Raw genomic sequence first — 12,956 nt, 5'->3', positions numbered from 1 at the left:
AAATGTGTGTAAGCTGCTAAATCATACAGAGAAGGACTTAGTAAGCGCTATTTTCACAAACTGTGGTTAATAGGTGATACAGATCCATGTGAGCTGGCTCCTTTGTCTTGGACTGACGACCCGACAATTATTTCCTATTTCCACGTAGTGAACTACCTTGTTTTTTGCCAATCCCATACACAACTGAAGACCTTAAATGCTATAAAGGTTTGGATGCCTACAACCAGATGGTGTGTGGATGGGTGAGAGAGGCACAGCATCAACTTATCAATGACTTGTGTTGTGAAAGCCAAGGTAGGTTTTGCACCAGCTAACTCTTCAGTGAGTTTATTAAAGAAATAAGGAGAGGCTTTATTCTTACATTCTTATTCTTATTCTCTTCTATTCTTCTTATTTTTGGTTGTCTTGTCTTTTATGCAGGTACTTCATTCCCAACGAATAAAAAAACACTGGAACCCTGGATGATTGCAGAAAAGTCTGGGAGGATTCTTGGAGCCCACTGTACTTGTATGACTGGCCTGGGGGAGACATACACTCTTGTTGCTATTTTGTTGTTTCTGATTGAAGCAATGGTCAAGTTGAGGGACTCAAAGCAGGAAAAGGCATATTGGATGTTACCCACTCCAATGTCAAAGGAAGAGTACAAGGACAAACTCAGCTTGGAGTGTGCAAACTGGAATCTGCCTATTTTGTTGTTTGGACAGAGAAAGACTCGCATGTTGAACGCATTTTGTTTGATGAAGACTTCTGAGACATGATAATGTCTGTAAAGCAAGCATATTTTTGAAACAGTCGGCAAGTTCTACACTAGGCTTTCATCGACCATGGCTAGTGTGCAAAACCTGGTGTATCTGTCCCTGCTGATTCAGATGTTTCTGATAATGCTGCAAGTACCAGTGGGCAAGAAAAAAGCTGGTGATGTAAAAATTACTAATAAGCGATTTCATTGAAAAACTACATATAGCCCCTTTAAACACTCTGGGCCAGCACATGACATTTGATAATTCAGGAAAATGTGGATTAATGTGGTCTTCCTGTATCCGCTGGCAGTAGAACTTGTCAAAGAGCTATATAGACATTTTATTCTCAGTTGTTCAGATTCCTTGAGATTAACTGGATCAGACAGCAGAGAGTAGAAGTAAAAGTGCAGGAGGAGGGAGGTAAGTGTGTAAAAGGAGAGTGCTGCAGAGCAAGAGTCTCCAATAACAGCAGATATGGGATCAGGCGGGAGGATGACTCCGCACCGGCTGTTGGCCTTTCTGGTCTTTTTCATTATGACTTCTCTGGTTGATGGATCACCATTGTAAGTAGGCCCACCTTACTTTTTCACACTCTTCATTGAATTTAGGTATTTTTGTGTATTGTACATTAATCACAGATATTAAATGTGAGGTTAATAAAATGCTATTGCCCCACAGAGGAGCGTTTGCATGGCCAATGCATTTTATATTTCCATTTCTAGATCTAGTTCCCAACTTACATAACATACGATAAAATATAGTTATTGTCCCTGAGGGGAAATTTGGCTTTTACAAGTGCTACACACAGCTGCAATCAACTTGAGTGCAACATGTAGCCAACAAAGCAATACAGTGGTACACCAAAGACATAATAATAAATTACATACAACAAAAAAATGGAAAGAATAGGTAAAATATTGCACATGTCATATAATATATAAATACATAGAAATTAGGAATGCAATGAACTAAAGATACCAATGCCTGTTACCAGTGAGACACAAGATAAAAAAGGATTGAGCTTATTGTTTGTTGAGTAGTGTTATATTACTGGACATGAAATTCCCATGTGGCGATGGGGCAGTGGATAAGGCACATGCTTTGGGTGTGGGAGACCTGGGTTTAATTCCTACTGCGACACGTCCACTAATGTGTCCCTGAGCAAGACACTTAACCCCTAGTTGCTTCAGAGATGTGTGACCTCTGACATAAAAAGCAATTGTAAGTTGTTTTGGATAAAAATGTCAGCTAAATGAGTAAATTTATGGAACTTGTTGTATTGACAGTTTATTTTAACAGCATTATTTTTTTGTATATTACATTACTGTTTACTGTTAATGCTTTCTGTGCAATTGAATGTGGGCTTCACACAGCCCCATTATCAATCACCCAAGCAGTTAGTGGTTCTTGTCACAATAGTCAAGGTACTTTGGTCTTTCAAATAATACTAAAGCCAAGCCTAAAGTTTGCACAGTGATGCATTACACCAGACAAAACAAACATAGTCCAGAAGAATGATGAAATGTTTTATTGATAAAGTGCTGGATCTTAGTCAAGATTATCAATAGATTACTCATTATGTTTGAAGACCATGCTGGAGCACAAATCTGAAAAAGAAATATGTTGTATGTATGTATATTTGCAAACTGGATTAACCAAGTCTTTAACACACTCAAACATCTGTTGAGAAAAACAAAATAACATAAAATAAGTAGAGATATGTCAAAGCCTCTCAGTTTGTCAGTAAATACATCCTAAATAGCATGAAGTCCTTTCTGTGCAATGGATTCACTCTCTTTCTCTCATGCTGCTGCTCTGCAGGCAGGTGATGTCTGCCCCCAACTTGTTGCGGGTAGGAACAGCAGAAAACATCTTTGTGGAGTGTCAAGACTGCACAGGAGCAGACATTAGGGTTGAAATCATCGTGATGAACCATCCAACCAAAACCAAAAGGCTGGCATCTACATTTGTGATGCTCACCAGCGCAAATCACTTCCAGGAGCTTGGACAAATTAAAGTAATGTGGAAATACCGAAACATATGTTACTGTCACTTGGTTTTATTGCCAAAATACTATAGTGACATTACTTTTTAAAGCCTGAAATGTTACATAGTCTAAATAGCTTTCTGTTATAACTACAAGTATAAAATATAAAATGCATGATATACCTTGACCTTCTCCTCTCACTGCTTCTTTCTCTTCATACTGAATTCAGATCCCTGCTGGTGACTTCAGTAAGGATCCCAACATGAAGCAGTATGTGTACCTGCAAGCTCAGTTCCCTGACCGACTGCTGGAGAAAGTCGTCTTAGTGTCCTTCCAGTCCGGGTACATCTTCATCCAGACTGACAAGACTCTCTACACCCCCAACAGCAAAGGTGAGTTCAGTACTCCATCAGTACTGAACAAGACACCTTCCTCTGTGTCTTTGTGGTCTGGTGAAATTTAAATGACACTGAACACAAAACTACATTCATGGGTAATTTTTTCTATTACTCTCAAAATGGAAGAGTAGTATCAATCCGTTTTATCCCACCGGTCACATTTGTGACCGCGCCTTTTTATTTTATTTCTGAAGCTCTAAAGGTTGTATTGTTGGCTTTGGGCAAGAAATTCAACTTTTAAATGAAAAAATTGATTGTCTTGGTTATAACTGATCAGTATCACTAATGTCACTAATGTGAAAGGTCACATGACCAGATTAGTTTACTTCCTGCTAGAAGAAGATATCTTCCTCAGAATATTACAAAAAGTAGTAAGTAAAACACCTTCATTAACAGATAAAATTGTCATATTTTGTACATACATTCTTTTAAGTGTCTACTACTGATATGTTCTGAGAATTATACTCCTGCATATATATTTCGCTCGTAAGAGGTGTAAATTTGTTAACGGTGACAATTGTGACCGGTAGTATAACACAGTGCTTCAATTGATATCACAGGTTCTGGCTGTGATCCTAGTTATCTGTAATCTGTTTATTTTCACACATTTTGAAACTATCAGATGTGTTGGACCTCCTAGACATACGTGACCCCCCCCCCAGTGCTGTGCAGCATCATGATCATTCCTACATTTGAAAAAGTGACATTTGAAAGTCACTGTGATAGTGATGGCTCAGATAGGTAGACTACTGAATGGCAATATCTGGAGGATGAAGCAGATATTCATGAGAACCAATTGGTTTGAGATGTCAATAGAGGGGTGCGACGGAGCAGTGGCTAAGGCACATGCCTTTGGTGTGAGATATTTCCACTATGATACATCCAATGTGTCGCTGAGCAAGACACTTAACCAGTGTCTAGTTGCTCCAGAGGTGTGTGACCTCTGACATATATAGCAATTGAAAGTAGTGGATAAGAGTGTCAGTTAATTAAATAATTATTATTAATTATTTGAAATACCTATATAGTGCAAACTAATCTGAACGTGGATGAGTTGCTGACTTTCTATAGGGTTCTTCTCACATCACTTATCTTGGTCATATGACCGTGATGTCTACAATGAAGCAAGGCCCACATGTCTTTGAGGAGTGAAAGATTGATTGGTACTGTATGTTTGATTGGTTTAGATGGGTAGATGTTTTATTACAGAAAGTGTATGAAACCCATGACTGAAATAGTAATTGTCCAAAGAAGGTTAAGGTCGTGGGCAACTGGACTTGGTTGAAGATACTAGAAGACGCTTCGTCCCTCATCCAACAGACTTCTTCAGTTCTGACTGACTGGTAGGGAAACTAAGCTATTTAACCTCAGTGGGGTCGTTTGCCAGGAACGTCGATACTGCTGGTTCGTTAGTGTTCCTGGCTGTTGTAATGGTAGTCGTTATGGTCGTACAACCCCTCCATATTTTACTCTTTGGTGTACCCAAGTGGGAAGCTTCCGGTCTACAATATGAAGCCGATGCGGAAGTCCCTGAAACCTGCATTCTATTGAAAATCCAGCAGGGGGCGACTCTTCTGGTTGCAAAAATAAGTCCGGCTCCATTAGAAATAATGGGAAAATGACCCTACTTCTCAGCTGAATAATTACCCCAGTAAACACTTTCCTTCGCTAGTTTCAAGTCTTCTTCAATACAAAATGACGTTCATTTAGTAAATTACGGTCCCATTTATTTTAAAATAGACCAAAAAGCAGAGTATGTTTCAGGGCGGGATTATCTATGTTTGACAAGTCGTTACCATTCACAGATTCACCACCACCACCTCTTCACAGATTACAGGCCTGTCTCTCTACTGCCACTATTCTCAAAACTTCTAGAAAAACTCTTCAATGACAGATTGGACAAATTCATAGATAAATACAAATTACTTACTGACAGCCAATATGGATTCAGAAAAAAATAGGTCAACATCTCTAACTTTAAGCGAACTCAGTGAAGAAATCACAAATTCCACAGACAAAAAGAAATTTGGACTTGGGGTATTTATTGATTGAAAAAAGCATTTGATAAATCATGAAATATTAATCAGTAAACTGGAACGGCTCGGGATAAGGGGGATAGTGTTAAATTGGGTAAGCAGTTATTTAAAAGACAGGCAACAATTTGTGAAGTTGGGAGATTATACATCTGAATGTTTAGACATGGCAAGTGGTGTCCCCCAGCGGTGAGTGCTGGGATCAAAATTATTTATCCTCTATATAAACAACATATGTAAAGTATCTGAACATTTTTGGTTCTGGTCAGAAAGCAATTTCTGGACTTAATCACTTCAGAATTCAGAAAAATTAAACAGTGGTTTGACACAAACAAGTTATCATTAAATTTGAGCAAAACTAAATTCATGATATTTGGTTCATTTACAGATAGAAGGTGTCTACATACAAAGAGTATATGAAATGACTTTCCTCAAACTCATTATTTTCACTGTCTAAAGCATTAAAAATACTTGATCTAGTTGAATTTCAAACAGCAGTAATTATGTTCAAGGCAGTTTATTGCCTGGCAATATACAGAAAAGGTTTTTTGAAAGAGACGGGTTACGACTTAAGGAGAAAGTCAAATTCTCCCAGTTTTCAAACTATTAGGAAAAGTTTCTGTTTATCTGTCAGTGGTGTTAAATTGTGGAATGACTAAATAATGAATTTGTAGCATGTCTAAACTACATATGAATTTTAATAAATTTATGAGAATTAATACCCAATTATGAATTTTAATATTCAAAAAATATTAATCCATAAAAAGCTCTCGTTTCGCAAGGGGCACCACCGGAGTTGTTATTAACCTAGAGTCTCCGGACCTCTAGGTAGCTTTTAATAATTATACAATTATTCACCAGTGATCAGTTAGTTAATAATCGCTCAATTATCTTAAATCAATCAGTCTCATATCTAAAGGGTAAATTCTCTTGGCAGGGACTCAGAAGTAGGCAATACACACAATTCCTCGATTACAGTGAATTTATTAACTAACTAAGGTGATATAAAAAGGTGGTTAAATACATCAGAGAAATAAACAATGGCTAAACAATGACAATGGAGTATCGATTGTGGGAGGATTTGACTCATACGGCAGAGGAGAACTAATGAAAGTAAGCTATGAGTTTATCAATCAATCAATCAAACTTTATTTCTAAAGCACATTTAAAAAACAACCAGGTTGACCAAAGTGCTGTACATTGACATGAAACAATAAATAGACAAAAATACAACACCAGACAAATACAACATACAGTTCTCATGCCAGATTAAAAGCCAAGGAATAAAAATGTGTTTTAAGAAGAACAGGGGAGCTTACGAGTTCCAGTAAGGAGACGAGCACGGCAGCATTTTGAACCAGTTGTAGTCGAGAGAGGGAGGCCTGGCTAACACCTACATACAGAGCATTACAATAGTCAAGCCGTGTTGTGATGAATGCATGTATAACCCTCTCAAAGTCTGTGAGGGATAAAAAGGGCTTCAGCTTAGTAAGAAGCCTAAGTTGAAAGAAACTTGCTTTCACAACAGAATTTATCTGCTTCTCCATTTTAAAATCACAATCCATTTTTACTCCAAGGTTTGTTACAACAGGCTTAACATAAGGTTGCAAAGTGCCCAGGTCTATTTCAGTCTATTATCAGAGGTGCCACTGGGTCTAAAAACCATGACCTCAGTTTTAAGTTTTTTAAATTTAAAAAAGTTTAAAAAATTTAAGGCCATCCAGGCTTTAATATCATTAAAACAGTCAACCAATCTTGTTAAAGAACTACCATCATTTCTTTTGATGGGCAGGTAGATTAGCGAATCATCTGTGTAGAGATGGAAGCTGATGTTGTGTTTTTTTAAGATTGATCCAAGGGGAAGCACACAGAGTGAAAAAAGAATTGGCCCGAGAATTGAACCCTGGGGAACTAAACATGTGAGGGACACAGAAGGTGAAATAGAGCCACCAAAACTGACTCTAAAATCTCTGTCTGACAAGTATGACATAAACCATTCTAAGGCAGTGCCCTTAATCTCCACGCCATGCTCGAGGTGAGAAATAAGGATGCTGTGGTCAACTGTTGCTGTAAGATCTAAAAGCATAAGAAATGCATAATCTCCAGTGTCAGTTGAGATTAAAAGATCATTAAAAACTCTTAAAAGTGCAGATTCAGTGCTATGTAATGTCTTAAAACCAGATTGGAACACCTCAAGAACACCATGTGTATGTAAAAAGGACTGCAACAGTAAAAGAACTGCCTTCTCTAAAATCTTTGAGACAAAGGGGAGTTTAGAGATAGGGCGATAGCAGATGTGTCCAAATTTGGTTTCTTGATTAGTGGCTGCACCACTGCTTGTTTAAAACATGCTGTTACAGAACCTGAAGTAAGACTGCTATTTATAATGTCTTGGATGTTAGGTCCAATAGTGTCCCACACCTCTTTAAAAAGGCAAGGTGAGACAATATCAGTGGGACAAACTGAGGGTCTCAAATGTGTAACAATATTTTTGAGAGTAGAGATGGATACAGTCTCAAATCAGTTAAAAACAGCTGTGCACTCTATGGAAATGGAGGGGTCAAAAGCAGGAAGTGCGATGCTTGCTCTAATTGAGGCTTATCCACAAAAAAATGGAGACATTTTTCACAGGCCTCAGAGGACGCTACATGATAGACAGATTGAGGAGTATTGAGAATTAATTGTTTTAAAAAGAACATGAGGTTTGTGGCAATTATTTGAAATAAAATCTGAGAGATACTTGGTCTTCTCAGCTTTAACAGTTCTCTGATAATTGTGCAAACTTTCTCTAAGAATGTCATAAGAAACCTGCAGATGATCTTTTTTCTATTTGCGCTCAGCTTTCCTACACTGTTGTCTAGCTGCCCGATTTAATTCACTTTTCCAAGCTTCAGATTTGGGTTTTGAACACATGGATTTAAATGGGGCAATGGTGTCAAGAATGTTGCAACAAGTAGATAAAAAAGAGATTTACTCCGCTAAGCAGAGGATCCCATAGCCTCCCTAGCAGTATTAAAAGCACCAGAGAATTGCGCAGCAGTGGTGGGTTTGATCATCCTGCAGATACGAGGTGGAGTGTATTGCTTAACGGTTCGATAGGGAAGAGAAACGTCAAATAAAACAGGCGCGTGATCAGAGAAGACAGCTTCGTATATGTCTACATTACAAATGGGTACACCGTATGACAGAACAAGGTCTAATGTGTGACCATGGACCTGTGTCGGACCAGAAACAAACTGTGTAAGGTTAAAAGCATTGATAAGATTTCAAGTCTTTTGCCAGGGGATTTGTAGGACAACATACATGAATATTCATATCCCCTACAATTAAAATCCGGTCATATTTCTGCATGATTTCAGACAGGAAATCAGAGAAGTCACTGATAAAATCCTTATTATATTTAGGAGGTAGGTTTAGGATATATAACTGCACATAATACCGGCTGAGACTGACCCAATTCAAGCATGGTTAGTTCGAAGCTTTAGAAGGAGACCAGTGACAGCTGTCTGCAGTTGTACTTTTTCTTGAAGATAGTAGCAAGCCCACCTCCTCGACCAGTAGTCCTCGGAGAGTTAAAATAAGAGCAATCAGCCGGTAAAAGTTCAGAAAAAGCGCTCGACTCACCAACATTCAGCCAGGTTTCAGTCACGAATAAGAAATCCAAATCATGAGAGGTAAAGAAGTCATTCAGGATGAAGGTCTTATTCGCTAACGATCTAGCATTGACCAAGGCTGCTCTGACAGGCGCGGCCTGTGTTGCCGGACTGGCCGTCCGAGGTACTCAGCGGCCGAAGATGTCCGTGGTTGACGCCCCCTCTGCGGAGTCGAAGTGAACATCGGCGAGGAAGCTGGGCCTCCACATCCGTGCCAACAACAGGTACCAGCCAGGTGTCAGCAGGGTCCAGGGCTCGCCAGGAAATATTGCGACAATAAATTGATCCGCACTCTACCAAGAAGCCATGGGGAGTCGTTGAACAAGAGGGAAGCGTCCAGAGAGCAGAGCGAAGAGAGGAAGAGAACGAACGATGTCGTGTGTCGATCTTTTGTTGTCTGGGGCGTGGTTCCCCAGAGGGCAGTCCTTCGTTTCCCACAGGGCGGCCGTTTCCGGTTTCCCGAGGGACTGTCTTTCTAAAGTTTTAATATGTCTATAAAGAAAAAGAAAATCTATGTGCACGTATTATGATCAAATACCTTATCACACACCACAATCAAACCTCAATGGTCAAACGGTTGTACCTTTCTAAGTTTAAGCATTGGGTAACAGGAAAACAATTGTTAGTAATTAGACCTTAAAAGGTTAGCATTTCAGGATGATGGCATGTAATACTTATTTCGTCCACTTGGGGGAGCTCAGGTTACATGACGACATCTTAGATTAATCCAAAAACAATCTTCTCAGGAGCTTGAAAATTTAGTTATTTAGCCTTAAATTCAAGCTGTATAGGATGACATTTATCATAATTTCTAAAGGAATTGTGTGAGAAAGTATTGTGAACAAGCATTGGTTACACATAAAATGAAGGAGTGTCCTTAACCTTGCTGAAAATTAAAACACTGCAAAAGTAACTTATTTAGATTCTTTTCAGCAATAATATCAACAACAGATAGCAACAACATGGTAACATAAGTACTCAAATAAGAGGCAGCGCCACTACTAACTTAGCAAGGATTATTATTTGAAGAGAACAGTTTATAATGAAACATTGTTATAGCTCAAGAAGGCAGGAGTTGTGTCCCCTTTCCTGGCTTATCACGTTTGCACATCAATCTTTGTTTGCATAAGGGAGTTCAGGTCTGTGTCTCTGGTGTCCTGGAGTTTCTGATCTAGGCGTGAAAAAGAGTATCTCTTTGATGAGAACACATAGCAAGGTCAGTTGCCACGGTTACATGTATTGGGGGGTGCAGTTTAGGGTTTCCTGCCTCCTTTTAAGGAGAGTTTTGATGGGCTGTTTGTAATCTCTGGTTAGTTTCTTTGTCATTTTAACAATTCCGGCACCGAGAGGCTTATCTCGGCTGTTGCCAAAGGTGGCCAGTTTTACGATCAACTGCTCAGGAATAGCACTTAGGGAAAGCGACCTTTCAACCCCCACTCTTTTGGGGTCTCTTCAGCCGTCTGTTGAAAGTTGATCTCAACCCCCCTCCTCCTTCTCTCTGGGAGAGAAAAGAGGAGTTGAAATTATTCCAAATTATTTAATATAAAATGCACAAATCCGCACTGTTGGTCCACTACAAATTTAAGCAATGTCCAAACATTCCATTTTAAATAGATGTTCAAATAAACTATATTTCAGAGGTACAGAGAAATACAGTGCTAATAATCATTTGGGGTTATATTGAATTATTAGAAGTATGTGTATAAATATTGTTGTGTTTGTGTAAATATATGTATGTGAATACAACTTTTGAATATGTATTTTCTTTGATTATAGATTTATTATTTCTGTAGGTTTATTATTTTGTAGCTATTTTATTAAATATGGTAGTACATGTAAATGTATGTAAATAGTGTTTTTTAGAGTTTTATTTTGTTGTTCATTTGTTTTTTTTACCACATTTGTTTTCTCATTTTGTTTAATTTACATGTTTGAAAAGAAATCAATCAATCAATCAAACCATAAACCTTCAGCAGCAAAATTAACTTCTTTCACACTCTTATTTCAGTTTATTACAGGATGTTTGCAGTGACGCCCCGTATGGAGCCCATAGATGACACAATCCAAAATGCTGATATTGAGATTGTGGTATTGTATTTTATCTTTGATATGCACACAATTAAATGTAATATTACATAATCAGATGCACTGGGAGTACAGAGAGTAGCTAGATAATTTAGCAAAATAACAAAAACACACCCAGACCTTCAGGTTTCATTTCTTTCACTAGTGACTCCTTTCATACTACTTACTGTAAAAATAAATGTGGACCTCCATCTAGTAGTTTAGTTGCATATTGAATGCAGCCTCTCTTTTCATTGTAAGACACAAATAGCAAAAAAAAGAGTTAATCTAGATGATGACCAGGCTCATAGAGAATAGATAAAAAGACGTACCACATGTATAATATAGCATGGGTTTAATAAATTAATTTGTAAACTGCCATGGCTCTGTTAATGGTTGTTTAATACTGTTTACTTTTAGACTCCTGACGGCATAATTATGCCACTTGATTCAGTCTCTCTGCAACTAGGGCTCCACTCTGGATATTACAGTCTTGCTGAAATTGTCAGGTGACTATTTTATTTTAATTGCATTTCTATACAATCTGTTCTTTAGTGGTGAAATTACATTTTAAAATAGACAACAGGTTAATTCAATTCAATACTGAATTCTCAGTACACACATCATACAGATGTTTCAGATGTGTCAGTACAAGCCAAATGATGACTGAATGAATAAATATTAGTTTATTATTAGCACAACTGGATAGGAAACAAGGGTTCTGGAAAAAGGGTTGTGTCAGTGTAGCCCTGTTTGTGGTATAAATGAATATGAATACACTGGCTGACTGTGTGTGTGACTGTGTTGGTAATATTAAATATTAGAGTCACACTTACTGCAATTCATCTCAGAGCTAAAGCAAGAGAGCTGTATCTAGTCAAAGCTAGTTGGAAAGATTGTCACATCTAGTCATGGCTAAAGCATTTTAGTTACTTTTACTTACCCAGCTGGATCTGAATTAAATATATACATTTTGATAAACCAACATTTCTTGGTATTTTAGTTTGTTAGCACATAGCTAAATGAGACAGCAGGTGAACAAAAAACAACAAAACTAAACTAGATCTGCTAAAAGGTAAATTATCTTAGCAAAGTAGCAATAACTGCCATCTTTAGCTTTTGACTCTAGTGGAAATCATGCAATTTGGTTTGGTAAGGCTACCTTTAAATTACACATTTTAATTTATCAAAGCAGTTATTTGGCATTTTGGGAAATCGTTTATCGCTTTCTGACAGAGAGTTAGATGACAAGATTGATACAGCTGTCATATCTGTCAATTGAATATAAGGCAACAGCCAGAAGGAGGTTATTTTAGCTTATCTTAACAGCTGGAAACAGGGAGAAATGTCTAGCCTGGCTCTCTTCAAAGGTACGAGAAATACCTAGTCCCAGACAAGAAATAGTCCCTGTAATCTAATAATGCGCCAGCAGAGTTTAAATAATACCCACTAGTCTTTTCACTTTTTGTAAAGAATAAACATGATATAACGCTTTAATGAACATGCTTTTCATATGGTGGCAGATGGATTTTGTTTTGCAACAGGCCTCTCCCATTTCGAGTCTTTGTGCTAAGCTAACTGGCTGCTGGCTTTATACCAGAGTTTTATGAATCTTTTTCTAACTCTTTGTTGAAATGTTTCCTATTTTAAAAAAATGTAGAGTAATTTATCTATTAAGATGTAAAGATTTATAGCAGGGGTATTCAATTAGATTTCAAAGAGGTCTAGTTAGAGAAAATTTCCTGAAGCAAAGGTCCGGAACATCAAAACGACGAACTTGCGTTATCATTCAGTACTATAACCTATAGTTGTATCAACACATGTTTTTAGTCAACAACGGACTGTCAAATCAAATAATATTTCAGTCAGTTTTCACATCAAACTGGAGGGATAATAAATAATAACTATTCAAATAATAAATTCTAAATTTAAGTAAACTAAAGTGCCTAATTTTTAGAAAAAATGTAATAAAAAGTGTAGCTTGAAGTGATGAAGTGTAGTCTTAACCAATTTTATAATAAACACACAAATGAACAGCTGTAATGCCTCCTCTTCTCTTTCATTTCCTCTTACAGAGCTAC

The 12,956-nt window shown here is 37.6% G+C and overlaps 1 protein-coding gene across 1 annotated transcript in view; it reads left to right on the top strand.

Moving 5' to 3' along the window:
• The first annotated feature begins 1,294 nt into the window (after positions 1-1,294).
• Positions 1,295-12,956, top strand: part of LOC123970440 (complement C3-like) — a 61,910-nt gene continuing 50,248 nt past the window's right edge. Inside the window, exons 1-5 of the mRNA XM_046048484.1 lie at positions 1,295-1,303; positions 2,562-2,757; positions 2,957-3,119; positions 10,820-10,899; positions 11,296-11,384. Coding sequence (XP_045904440.1) covers positions 2,569-2,757; positions 2,957-3,119; positions 10,820-10,899; positions 11,296-11,384 — 521 coding nt within the window. The 5' untranslated portion in view covers positions 1,295-1,303; positions 2,562-2,568. The remainder of the gene's footprint in view (positions 1,304-2,561; positions 2,758-2,956; positions 3,120-10,819; positions 10,900-11,295; positions 11,385-12,956) is intronic.

This window comes from Micropterus dolomieu, linkage group LG04, assembly GCF_021292245.1.
Source record: "Micropterus dolomieu isolate WLL.071019.BEF.003 ecotype Adirondacks linkage group LG04, ASM2129224v1, whole genome shotgun sequence".
NCBI lineage: Eukaryota > Metazoa > Chordata > Actinopteri > Centrarchiformes > Centrarchidae > Micropterus > Micropterus dolomieu.
This window is presented reverse-complemented; position numbering and strand designations above follow the sequence as displayed.